The 13,249-nt window shown below is 39.5% G+C and overlaps 1 protein-coding gene across 2 annotated transcripts in view; it reads right to left on the bottom strand.

Annotated features, from left to right (window-relative positions):
- PHKA2 (phosphorylase kinase regulatory subunit alpha 2) overlaps positions 1 to 13,249 on the bottom strand; it is a 41,009-nt gene that overhangs the window by 12,601 nt on the left and 15,159 nt on the right. For both annotated transcript variants that reach the window (XM_083850605.1, XM_083850606.1), the window contains exons 15-22: positions 11,447 to 11,556; positions 8,749 to 8,893; positions 8,204 to 8,282; positions 5,417 to 5,580; positions 4,640 to 4,813; positions 3,817 to 3,905; positions 2,429 to 2,562; positions 599 to 755 (exon numbers count right to left, since the gene is read on the bottom strand). In XM_083850605.1, the coding sequence (XP_083706731.1) occupies positions 599 to 755; positions 2,429 to 2,562; positions 3,817 to 3,905; positions 4,640 to 4,813; positions 5,417 to 5,580; positions 8,204 to 8,282; positions 8,749 to 8,893; positions 11,447 to 11,556 (1,052 nt within the window). The remainder of the gene's footprint in view (positions 1 to 598; positions 756 to 2,428; positions 2,563 to 3,816; positions 3,906 to 4,639; positions 4,814 to 5,416; positions 5,581 to 8,203; positions 8,283 to 8,748; positions 8,894 to 11,446; positions 11,557 to 13,249) is intronic.

Genomic DNA, 13,249 nt, shown 5'->3' with positions numbered 1-13,249 from the left:
CTACGTACAAACTGCTGTACTTAGAACAGCAGAGAGGAAATGTTTTTGTAATGTTCAAAATGAAATCTGTGCCCTTAAAATGGATCTTCCTTGCTAATCTTGAGTAGTCCCAGATATCCTAATGCCTCTGTACACCTGCAGCCACTCACACTACAGATTGCCTGCCCAATGGGACAGGAATTGCCTGATCATGTTTTTGCATAATCTCTAGCACCACATCACACTGGTGCTCCAAAAGTGTTTATGCTACGACAATAGCAACAAGCGATTGCCAGCGACCACTACAACTTTCAAAGCACATAATTAAGCTTCTCGGAAAAACAGAGATTAAACAAAGCCTTCACAATCATTTGCAGTTTGACAATCTCAATCCATTCCAACACTAGCACAGTTCTCAGTACGGATGAAAGGTAAAGATGCTGCAGTAAGATTTTAGATCAGAAAAACAACCAACGTTTACTGAAAATTGCTGCACTAGGTATGTTGTGAAGACCAGAAGAAGGCAAGCACAAGCCCCACAGGCACTTGTGCCACCCATTGGTAGCCTTATCTCTGTTTCCAGGCAGGAAACTGAACCAGCACTATTTGTATTTCATACCTCTGCCAGGACTTCCACTCGCTTTTTAAGTATACCAGAAATATAACGGATTAATCCCCACTCCTGATTGAGGCCTGCCTTTCTGTAGAGCTCGTTGAGCAGGCAATGAACAGTGACGCCATATTGTCCGTTCAGCTCTGTATCCCAGTCAGGGCCTCTGCCGGAAAACAGAAGATAATTTTCATTAGAGAAAAAAACAAGCAGATCTCTAAGGGCTCTTCTATGAAGGACAGAGAGAGAAAACAGGAAACTCACAATACTACATCGCTTAATCTTACCACAGAATGAGCAGCCTGATTTTGATTGAATTGCTCATTTTGGTGACAGACTTAAGTACACGGGACATGGGGGCCCCTTCACCAGAGATCAGGTGACATCTTGTGACAGCAACTCTCATATTAACTAGAACACTTAGTTAGCCATAAGACCGTGACCCATGGAATTTCCCATCAGACTTCAAACTGAACATGCACGCAGATAGTTTGCTAGAGGAAAGCTCCATATGTTGCTCTTTAAGAGCAAAATTCAGCACTTTCTTCAGTACTGCTGAAGACTGCACCCATTTTTTCACACGCTTCAGGGACCTCTGAGTTTTTGTGCCCTGCCTCTTTCTTACCTACTAATTAGATTTCCACACTGCTTATGCCATTACTGATAAATCAAAGGAGATTTCTGTTCTTCTCCTGGTTTTAAAATTCACTGCATTATGGAAAAAAAAAAGGCACTTCTTGTTGTCAATGTTTTGAAGCACCACAGAATGACCTTTCAGCTCCTGTTAGAGGGACAGAGTTCACCAGAGCCCAAGAGAGATATCAGTGGTTAAACAAATCTAGAACAGGAAATTAAACGTGTTTTACGTAGTTAAACAAAAAAAATGGTAATTTTTCAGGATCTCCTTTAATCTTTAATAGAGGCTGCTAAACATTTTGCTTAGGAAAACAAGATCAAAGAAGAGGCCCTCACAGGAGAAAGACTAAAATAAACAAAAACGCCATCTCTGTAACACTACGGAAGACCATCTGTGATCAATAAATGCATGTCTTTGCACCCTTAAGCTATCTTTCTGCCAGATTCTAGCTGTATTCCCCTGCATAGGAAAAAAAAAAAGCCCAGTAAGAATATGACTGTTGGTCTGTATTTGCATTTTGTTCTCATCAAACTTATTTAATGAGCAGCTGTTTACTAACCCCAGTAGCTTGGGTTAAACTGTTCCCAGAAACACTTTAAAGAGCACTGAGTTTTAGCCAATGATGTACTTAAGCACGCAAGGATTAGAGGAAAAAATAGTGACTACTCATTAAAGTTGCATCTGTGCTTTAGTTAGAAAATGACAAGATTAAGTATCCCTCCACTTCCCTCCTTGTGTATAAAAATCACACCAAATCTTTGTGAACTTAATAAAGTGCCACAAATACAGCAAGGGGTGTTCTTATTCATGTAAAGGATTTATACGTTTCACGGGAGTGCTTGAAAGCCTGTATGTATGTGCAATTGTGTGCCGATCAACTTTGAAATTTGCACAAGCATTTTTGTATTTATGCTAATTATTTATGTAGTCAAGATAACTGAAAATATTCCTGTTAAAGCAAAAAGTGTTTTAACCTGTCCCCTCCAAACACAACCCTGAACACTGGCAAGCTTTTGCACAAGAATAATCAAATACTGGGGCCTGGGCCAACCTGATCTAGTGGGTGGTATCCCTGCCCATGGCAGGGGGGTTGGAACTTAAAGAGTTCTTTAAGATCTCTTCCAACCCAAGCCATTCTATAGTTCTATGAAATAGCTGCGACCAAACTTAAAGAAGCTGAAGTTTATATTTGGATAACTCACTTGACTATATGCAAGATATATAAGATATCTGCTTGATCATGGAGCGTTGGGCATTCGTTCAGGTGCTCAACAAGTTTCCTGCAATCCAAATCACCATGAGCATCTTTAGGTAAGTTCAAAACATTTTCAGAGTCCTAATAACAAAGAAGGATGAAAATCAAGTAAGAGACATTGAAAAAAGTAGCAGATCAAATTCAAACTGTAGTTTTCCATTAAAGAACACAACAAACATGCAACATAACTCTGCACTTGAAATATAGACGTATCATGTAGTTCTTGTCAGATTACTGCAGGCATGAAGAGGAGGCTGATCCCCAGAAACAAAACACCCAGAATGGAACTTTTGTCTCTAGTTTTGGTTGACTCAACAAGAAAAGCTATTTTTTCGACAAAACAAACAAATACTTCATAAAAGAAAGAAACAAAATTATTTGCATGCTTTTCCTGTCTTTTTCTTGTCATACACTGCTACTTGCAAAGACACAAAAGCAGAATGATACTACTTTTATTTTTGGTTGAAATCATTTGAAGTTCTGTCTCTAATCAGTATATATGTGGTGCTTTAGGAATGCAGATGTTGCCATCATAAATTTTCCAAGCTTTTGAAACTAGCATGTTAACTAGTCAGATGATGCAATACAGCAGTGAGTTCTTAGATGAAGAGAAGTTTCATTTAACAAGCTATCAGCAGTATGTATGGCCCTAAAATACCATTTCCACAGACACAGCCTATAGAGCAGAGTCCTTCAGCAGGCTGGATACAACCTCACGTAACTGCTTTCAGCCCCTGGTCACATACTAGGAGAGATCAAACGCCCAGCACAAACCCATCCTTCACGGCTTCCAGTGGTATTTGACCGGTGTCTTAGGACATCAGGGGTTGGAATTAGGTGATCTTTAAGGTCCCTTCCAACCCAAACCATTCTATGATTCTACGATCTGTCCTTTCACATACTATCCTACTGAACAGAAATCCCTATAAGTGCCATTTCTTGAAGAATAATTCTAAAGGCTATGAATATCCTACTTTTCCCTTTGTGAGTTCAGCTAGGACCAAAGACGATGATATAAACCTTAGCCAGTAAAAACGAGCACTTATTATTTTGTTTTGTACACACTATTAAAATATTCCACGCGATAATGTCTATTTAACAAAAAACAAAAACAAACAAGCAAACAAAAAAATCCCAGCAAAAACACAACCACCACAAAACAAACAAACAAACCAACAAACTGATGGAGTTAACTTTTCATTGCCCCAGACAGAATGGGTTGGCTGTCAAGGTAACAAAAATGACAACTAGCATACGGCTTGGCTAGTAATGACAGGGAAGGTCACAGTATTAAGTGTTAAAAACACAAACAGCATAAAAAATCCCACAGTTTACCTTTCTGTCAAAGGAAAGGGGAGTATCAACAAGATTCAGAGACTTCCGGTGCGTGTTCAGAACTTTAGTCGGAAGAGACATGGAAACAGCTGGAAAGCAAAGCCAACGACAACAACAATGAAAAATCGCCCATTTCAGTAACACGAAAAGTAAAAACACCTACATAAAGTAATTGTACTAGGAAAAAACAACAGAAACAAAAAAGCTTGAAGGTTTATTAATATACACTAAAGTTAAGGGAAGCCTTGCCTTAACCCTGGGCAAGGCTTACCTTAACCAGGGCATTGGACACTACGTACCTACATGTAAAACACTGTATGCTGGAATCCACTTACAAATTCAGTCAAGGAATTATTTGTGTGAAATTCCTCTCATCGGTCTATCAGTAATGTAACATTATAAGGAATACTGTCTTCCCTCTCTACACGATATATTCTTACGGATGTAGAGAGTACATCTGTATACTTATGTTTTCTGCCACTGAAACATTTCATTTCACCACAGCTTCACTAAAATAAGAATGTGTGTTTTGCCTGTCTTTGTACAATAGCAAAAAAAAAAGAGAATTCACTGACTCAGGTTCTAAAATTCTATCCAATCAACTAGTTTTCATAACATTAACTTTGAATCACTGCAAGTTATTTATACACACGCCGTGGCATGGAATACTGTGGGAACACTACACAGCAACAACTTCAGACTCATTTTTATTTCTTGATAACTGCAATACAACTTGTGTCACTACCTTTTTTCGAATAGCAGAATTTGGAAATACTTGAGTTTACCCCTTTTAGCACCCAAAACCAGTATTAGGGAGAAATACCTGGAATCTCCAAGCCCTTTGCCTTGGCCATTATTGACAGTATCTCTTGTGTGGAATGGTTTGCACTGAACACGGGTGGTTGATTAGCAGTCTTGGAAGTTGGAGGCAGGTATGACTTCAGTGCTGTACTCTGCAGGATATCATTTATATACTGATCCAGCTCATCCTGGCTTTCTAGTGAGAAATACATAAAAGAAAAGGAGCATTAAATATAAGAAAACATATAAATTATCAGTGCTTTCTTTTTCATTACACACCATTCTATTCTTGTTTATACAGAAAGGCATGCAAAAATATAAGAATATCATAAGCAAGAGACTCTTAAGCTGAAAAAAAATGAAAGAAAATAAAAATTAAACAGTTTTTGATACTTTTTAAACAGTTAAATTTTGAAATTGTCTTTCCCTTTGAAAAGGATCAGAATGGTTTTTCTCTTGCTGGTAGTCCAAAGATCAGCTCTTCCATACAAACCCATATGACTCCTCACACTCTCTACCTCTCTCTAGCATCTTTCACACAAACCCAATGTGCTGATTCCTCTGACTCGGTTTTACCACAGCGGTTACCAGTCAATGCCACACCAAGAACACGGGAAGAATATACACAAACTCCTTCTCCAAACTAAGTCATGCACGTACTGTTCTCAGACTGAAGCATGAGAAACCTGAATGACTATCAACTGTGCACAAATTAGATTCTGCATAGTAGGGCAAACCCAGGCTCTAACTGACAGAACATTATAGAGGAAAAGAAAAAAAAAAGTAAGAAAACTACTACCTTTTTCACAGAAATCTGCTGGATAGCCTCCATATTCACTGTCAGGGCTACAACGGCCTTCATTAGGGTCATCAAACAGTTTTACATCACAGTCTGGATCCAGAAAGCTCAGATGCGTATGAAAAGAGGTGGTAAGAAATTCTGATAGCTTGCCTATCTTCACCCTGCAAACAGGAAAGCATGCCAGAGGGAGCTAACAGACATCATTTTGATACTGGTTAATGCTCACTGAGCTTTCAACAACTCCAAAGTCTATAAGACATAGCTGTCAAATCCACCTTGGGTAAGTATGAAGAAGTAAATAACCAATATGGAGAAAAACAAGTACAAAATATCAGTTGCGGATCCAGCTGGGTACTGCTCTATCTACTAATTGCACTTAACTGTGCCATGGTAACACTCACAGGTCTAACCCAACACCAAATTATGCAAGGTGCTGTATGTATATATGAGGAGAGGTCCCAAAGAAAGATCTAAACTCCGAGAACTATGCAAGACATAATCAGTCTGAGAAGTCCCCAATGACAGCAGTATCTTTTTACAGAACTGCAGTGCTGCTAGAACAACAGAAAGTACATCTGATTGTCAAAGAAAGACACTGACTGAGGGAGGGCAAGCATAATGACAATAGGGAGATGCTGTGCCATCATATTAAATCACTTTTATAGGTAGATAAGTGGAATACACAATCTTACAAATCGTAATTTGTATTTAAAACAGGTCCAATAATTTTGAAAGATAATTACTTCTTAAAAACGAAAGCCCAGCCAAGACCAAGGTTTTGTATTTCCAAATTTTTAGAATAGAATAGTTTCAGTTGGAAGGGACCTACAAAGATCATCAAATCCAACTGTCAACACTACTTCGGGGCTGATCCAAAGTTAAAATATATCATTAAGAACGTTATCCAAATGACTTTTAGACATGGACATGCATGGGGCACCAATCACCTCTCTAGGAAGCCTGTTCTAGTGTCTAACTACCTTCTTGATAAGAGGTTTTTCCTAATCTCTACTTTGAAACTCACCTCATGCAGCTTCAAGCCATTTCCATGCACCCTGTTACTAGATACCAGAAAAGAAAAAGACAACCACCTCCCACTCCATTTCCCCTCCTCAGGAAGCTGCAGAGGGCAATGAGGTCACTTCTTGACCTCCTCTTTCCCAAGCTCGATAAACCCAGTGTCCTCAGCCTCTCCTCACATGACATGCCTTGAAGCCCTTTTACCAGCTTTGGTGCCCTCCTCTGGATGCTTTCTAGCACCTTAACATCCTTTTTGTGTTGTGGAACAGAACTGCACAGAGTATTCAAGGTGAGGCAACACTAAATACAGCAGGAGAATCACCATTTTTGACCAGCTGTCTGTGCTGTGTTTAACACACCCCAAAATGGAGTTTGGCTTCTTAGCTACCAGGGCACAGTGCTGGCTCATGCTGAGCCTGCTGTTGACCAGCACCCCCAAGTCCCTTTCTGCTGAAGTGCTCCAAAGCCACTCAACTTCCCATGTGTACTTCTGTCCAGTATTACTCTGTCCCAACTGCAGAATCCGTCATTCTTTCTTGTTACATTTCATGCTGGAGCACTGGGACATCATCAACAATCTATCTAGATCCCTCTGCAAGGCCTCCTATCCCTTCAGTGGGTCAGCAGCACTTCCCTCCACAACCATCAGCAAGCTTGCTGAGGATGCACTCCACTCCTGCATCCAGATAACTGAAAAAAATGTTGAACAGGACTGGCCCTAGAACAGAGCCCTGGGGAACATAACTAGTGACCAGCCACCAGCCAGATGTAGGTCCATTCACCATGGCCCTTCGAGCTCTGTTGAGCCAGTTCATCACTTAATGTAGCATGAACCTCTTCACCTGACAACTGTGGACTTTGTCCAAAAGGATACTGTGAGGGACAGTACCAGAAATCTTGCTAAAATCCAGAAAAACTACATCCACCACCTTCCCCTCATCCACTAAGCGGATGACCTGATTATAGAAGGATATGGAGTTAGTGAGACAGGACTTTCATTTTGTGAACCCTTGTTGGCTGGGCCCGATGACTGTGTTATCATTTCAGTGCCTTTCTGTGGCACCCAGCATAATCTTCTCCATAAATTTTCCAGGTACTCAAGTTGAACTAACAGGTCTATAATTTCCAGAGTCTTCTCTCACGCCATTCTTGTAAAATGGGATAGTGTTGGCTAGTTTTCAGTCAGCGGTGACCTCCCCAGATTCCCCAGACCTTCTGTAGGTAACTGAGAGGGGTCCTGCTATAACATGGGAGAGGTGTTGGAACTAGATGATCTTTGAGGTCCCTTCCAACCCAAGTCATTCTATGATTCTATGAACATCCACTAGCTCCCTCAGTACTCTGGGATGAATCCCATCAGACCCAGTAGACTTATAAACATTCAACTGATGCAACCAGTTCCTTACAATTTCAGTATTAACAAATGGGAAGTTGCTGCTCCCCCAGCCATGGTCCTCCACTTGAAGACAGGGCAACCCAAGGCCTATCATAAACCTTAAAGACTGAGGCAAAAAAAAGGCATTAAATGCCTCTGCGTTAATCAGCTATCAATGGCAGTGAGAGATGGTGCACCTCTTGGGAAATGGATTTTTCCTACTGCATTTGAGGTCCAGCTACCATCTGACTCACACATAACCATTAAAGCTGCTCTCTGTCTCGAGTTCCAGCACGAGATCTACGCAATACCACAGGTTCAAACCTGAGGCTTATATATGATTTAATTAAAAATTCACAGAGAGAATCATTTGGTGGTTATGGCAGTACCTTGCACCTCCAAAATAACCATCCTCTAATTTTCGTATGGTGGCGAGAACTGCTGGATGAATGTCAGTACCATCGTCAACTGAAAAAGAACAATAGAAGAGTCTGAAGCTTACCAACACATTCTTAAATTATCATGTCCAAGTGGATTACCAGGTGTTCTCTACAAAGTAAACTAAATTTAAAACAGAACCCACAAGTGCTATCAATACCAGATTATTAAAAAAAAATAATCAAAACAATCAAAACAATCCCAAGTGCCTCCACCCATGACAAGTTCCAACAGGCCTTCTATAGAATTTCTTTGGACAGAAATAGTATGGAGATGGTGAGGAGATGCAAGGATATTAAGGAGTAAAAAAAAAATAAATAAATAAAAATATTACACATCATCCAAGTTCAGCATAGACTCGAGAAAGTTTAACCATACTTTTGATGTTAAAACTCAGATGTTGAAACAGTCATACCATCTGTCTCTGCTCAAGCCTACCCTCATCCTACTCCCCCACAATAATTATTCTGCTTGCAATCGAGAAAATCAGCTTTACCAAGCATCGTGTGGGTGATGGGAAACGTCAGGGTTGGTCTCCCTGTCATCCTCCAACAAGAAGTGAGGTAAGCCAGCTCTGTCTTGAGCATCTCCACAATCATCTGATTGTCTAGAGCCAGATAGAAGTGATGCTGGTCAGTAAACTAGAGAACAGAGAAATATGGTATATAAGTACTTGTCAGTGCTCTCCTCTATTTTTTTTCCCAATCAAAAAAAACCTGACTTTTTTGGTTGAATTAACCAAACAAGGCATGCTATTGGGAAAAAAAAAGACCCATGCTTGCGCAGAACATGCTTTTTCTTACATTTATAGGTTGACAGTGAAAAAAGGAAGCTATACAAATAAAAAGTAGATGATGACCCCCATGAAGTAGAATTCTCCCAGTGATAAATTACAGTAACCTATGATCTGCAAGATCAAAGTAGCATAAATGTGGGAGAAAATACAGCAGCAGCAATACAAACAATAAACAGGCTTAAGTGCGTGCTGGGGACTGGAAACTAGTAACCATATATCTCTTGGGAACAACCTAAAACACAAGCAGAATAGGAACAGCTGACAGTTACTGTGGAAAAAAAAGGTATATTAAATGTACAGTGGTAAAGGGTGGTGTTCTCTCTATAAAGGAAGGCCAAGAACCACAGTAAGAGACTATTATGGCTACATCTTAAGCTGGAAAAACAGTGAAAAGTATGTCAAATCAGCCACAACAAAAGTTAAAAGCACACAAGCATTAGGGAGGGGTTGAAAAGGGAAAAGGCTGGGATGTAAAATAAACATCAATTAGTAAGACATAATGGACACGGAGAAAACCTTCTGTAAACACATCAAAGGTAACAGGAAAACACAGAAACTGTGGACCTGTTAATGAAGAGAGGAAGAGGATAGGAAGAGAGGACACAGACAAGCTGAAACATTTAGTGCCACCTTTACTGACAGATGACCTGTAATACTACTTTGAGAAGAGAGACAGGAGTTCAGCCTGAGCTTGGGAAGAAAAGGTTAAAAAGCACATAAATTCGAGCTGGCAAAGACATCGTGTCTTTAGAAAGGAAGGGCCAGAATAATGTAGACCAGACAACCCCATTTCAGTGCCTGAAGTCAATTTGAGAGTGCCAAGAGAATTACAAAATGATAAAGTGAGATGGCCAAATGGTCATATCAAAAATAATCTCTGCAAATCAGTCTAATTTCCTTCTTTGGGAGCAACTAGATGGTACACACAAAGAAGTGGCAGACAAATCTTGACATTTGCAAAGCCTTTCACACTAGCAAGCTGAAGAAAAAACATTTGAAAAGTCGAACCACTTCAAAATTGCGTTCAAACAGTAGTTATAAACCATTTTCTCGAACTGAGAGGGTATCTAACTGGGGTCAGCCTTTGTCCCATCTCTAATCAATGTTTTCATTAGAGAACTGGATGAAATACAAACTATGAAACCACAAAATCTGTGGACATTACTCAAGATCAACAAAGACGAGTTAATTGCTAACCATAGGAAGGTGAAATTAAACATAAATTCCACTCCATCAGAAAAAGGGGTGGGGGGAATGTTTGCCTAAGAAGTACAACGGAAAATGTTATAGAGCTTTGTCAAATAAGGAAAGTGTGTTGCTGATGCAAAGATAAATGCCATTTTGGAAAATATTAGTAGGTATGTCCATACTTGACACGTGCCAAGGTTTCAGCTGGAATACAGGGTCCTCCTATATGTATAGCAAGATGTGGACAAAGAGATATTTAAATAGTAGTCACAACTCTGAGGAATTTTTCCCTAATTTGCAAAAGTGGATATTGGTGTGGTGAAACAACACGACACAATAACCAATCTTCTCATGCACAAAATATCTTGTATAAAGCCTGTTGTGATCAATTGACCTGGGCAAGAATAGAAACGGATCCACACTACTTGCAGTAAAACTGATGAAGTTTGGTCATTAAGCAGCACTACAGAAGCCATCTGTGGAATCCACTGAATCTATTCCACTGGAATTTAAAGATTTTAATAATCAAACATATTTAGGAGGGTGTGAGCATTCTTCACCCTGCTCCAGTTGCACGTTTGGTGTAGATGACCCCTTGAACTTCTAGTATAAACGGTTACAATAAGGCTACAAGAAGTGTGTACTACTTCTTTACGTGTACAAAAAAAACACAACAACAAACAATTAACTGTAGGAGGATCCAAACTTCTACCTACATTGAAAAAGCCACTAAACAGAAAACAAAGATAGAACATCGTTTTCTCAGCACTATTGATCCTTTCCACAATGAAAAGATTATGACTTAGTGTCTTGGGGGTTATAGTATTTGGCACACTTAAGTGAAACTACATTTTCCATTTAAGAAATCAGAAGAAAGAAAATATTAATGGATCTATTTTTGAATAAATTATTTAATTAGCTAGAATGTTGGTTCAGGCAGCGATCGGTAACAACTTTGCACTATTGATTTGCTGTGGCCTTCTGAGCCAAAAGCCAAAGAAGCCAGACTCTGTATGACAGAAGAGACATTTTTCAGTATGCCTACTACCTTGATCATCCAACGATCCTAAAAACCCCACAAAGCAAAGTATGTCTGCTTTATTAGCCCTGCTCTATCTAAAGTGGAGTGACAGCACATGAAAGCAAAGTTCTTCATTAATGATTAGCCATTAAGTACACAGGGATTCCCCTGCCAGCTTTACGTGCTCACCTGAGGGGTGAAGGCAAAAATTTGATTTCTTATCACGTACAGCTTGGAGGTACCCAGCACTCCAATGTGTCTATGTGGACGTCCACTTAATTTCATGTTCTCATTCCTACCTGTAAAGAAAAGAGGAAAAAAAGTCACCTAACACTTGCTCTTTGGTTTTCCTTAACAACCATTTTAGGCCAAGAGATCTACTTCATTCGTATCAGCAGAGCAAAAGATAGATAAGAGTGAGATGCTACAGACTGGTGTGCTTTGTATCAATATAGATCAAATTTTAAATCAATATAATAGCCAGGGTTCTTCAAAGGCCTGATTCAAAATCAAGATTTTGGCTTCACCAACCACGGAATTAGGTCTTTTATTTGTATTCATTTCTCAGCCCACAAAACTTCACCACAAAGAACAAGAGGTATGCCCTTTCAAAAAACAGGCCATCAACATGTAACAGAAATTTCAGTGCCTTTCACTGCAGAACCTTAAAAGTTCTTGACCTTAAAAGGCTAAAGCACACCTCAATACAGAGAGGGATTTTCTTTTCATGGGGGTAATAAAAACCAATTTTCTCAGTGGGGCTTATTAGCTGATGTTCTGCACTGCACCCTTTGCTCCAGCACCCAGAAGCTGACTTGAATCCGTCTGACAAGGAGAATAAGCCAAACAACTATGTGCCTGAAAAGAAATCCCTGTGAACATTACTAAAAAAGTCACTGTTAAAAACAGTACACCGATGTGTCAAAGCAGCCTACTCACCCCCACTAGTGAAAGAAAGCTATTTCAAACTATTACAAAACAACTGCAAACTTCAGCAAAGCCCGGAAAATGTTTCATTTGTTAGAAGTCCTTTGCAAAAAGACAAATTCTTTTTAAAAAAAAAAAAATCAGCATAAGGAATTTTCCTTCTTCACATAAAAAGCACGATCTCTAAGATTTATTTGAAGGCTGTTACTTTGGATGTTTCAAAGCTTCCAAAAAACCTCCTATTAAAAACAAACAAACAAAAAAAACATAACAATGAGGAACAAACAAAAATATGAACAGTCTCATACTTTCTTCCACATTATCCATTAACCATATTGGCATGGGAACATGCTCCAGATAGACAGAGAAGCATGGTATAGCTCCTCTTATCCATGCTGAAAAAGAAATCTACCAATGTTGATCCACCTCATCAATTTTACTTTGTAGTAACATCCATAGTTTTGAGTCATGAATTTTTGGCATGCTTGAAGTTGTAAAAGTAAGTTCAATTAGGAATACATGTAATAAATTTTCACCAAGACCCCTAGAGCCAGTGGTGGTTGAAGGCTTATCTGATTTTCAGCTTAACTATAATCAGTTTGAGGTTTTGTGCATTTATTTAATCCAATTGTCAGGCTCAGAGGGACAACAGGCCTCTAGGGCCACTGCTGAGGAATTGGAACTTCATTTAAAGTCTTCAGGTTAGAAAAGCCCTAAAGGCTTCTGGGTTTGCAGCAGAAACAGAAGGCTTCAGCAGCCCCACTCAGCTCAGGGTTGGAAGGAACATTAGCAAGAACCTGACAGGCCAGAGTTGCTCTGCTAACAGCATAGCTTCCCTGGTTTGGAACAGAAAACTTCCCAGAGAGTCTGCTAGTACAATGGCAATCATACTGCAAGGTCTCCAGACCAAAGAACGAAGTATTCTGACTTCTGAAAAGTGAAATATTGCTTTTTCTACATTTTTTCGAGGCTTTTTTTTTTTTAAGCCACTTTTTCTCTTTGGAAGTAGCTCCTGCAGAACAAAGAGTCAGTGCTTGCCTAACCCTTTCACAACTGGGCACAGAG

This window comes from Anser anser (genome assembly GCF_964211835.1).
Source record: "Anser anser genome assembly, chromosome: 1".
Taxonomy (NCBI): domain Eukaryota; kingdom Metazoa; phylum Chordata; class Aves; order Anseriformes; family Anatidae; genus Anser; species Anser anser.
The sequence above is the reverse complement of the archived record's forward strand: the minus strand, read 5'-3'. Positions and strand labels throughout refer to the sequence as shown.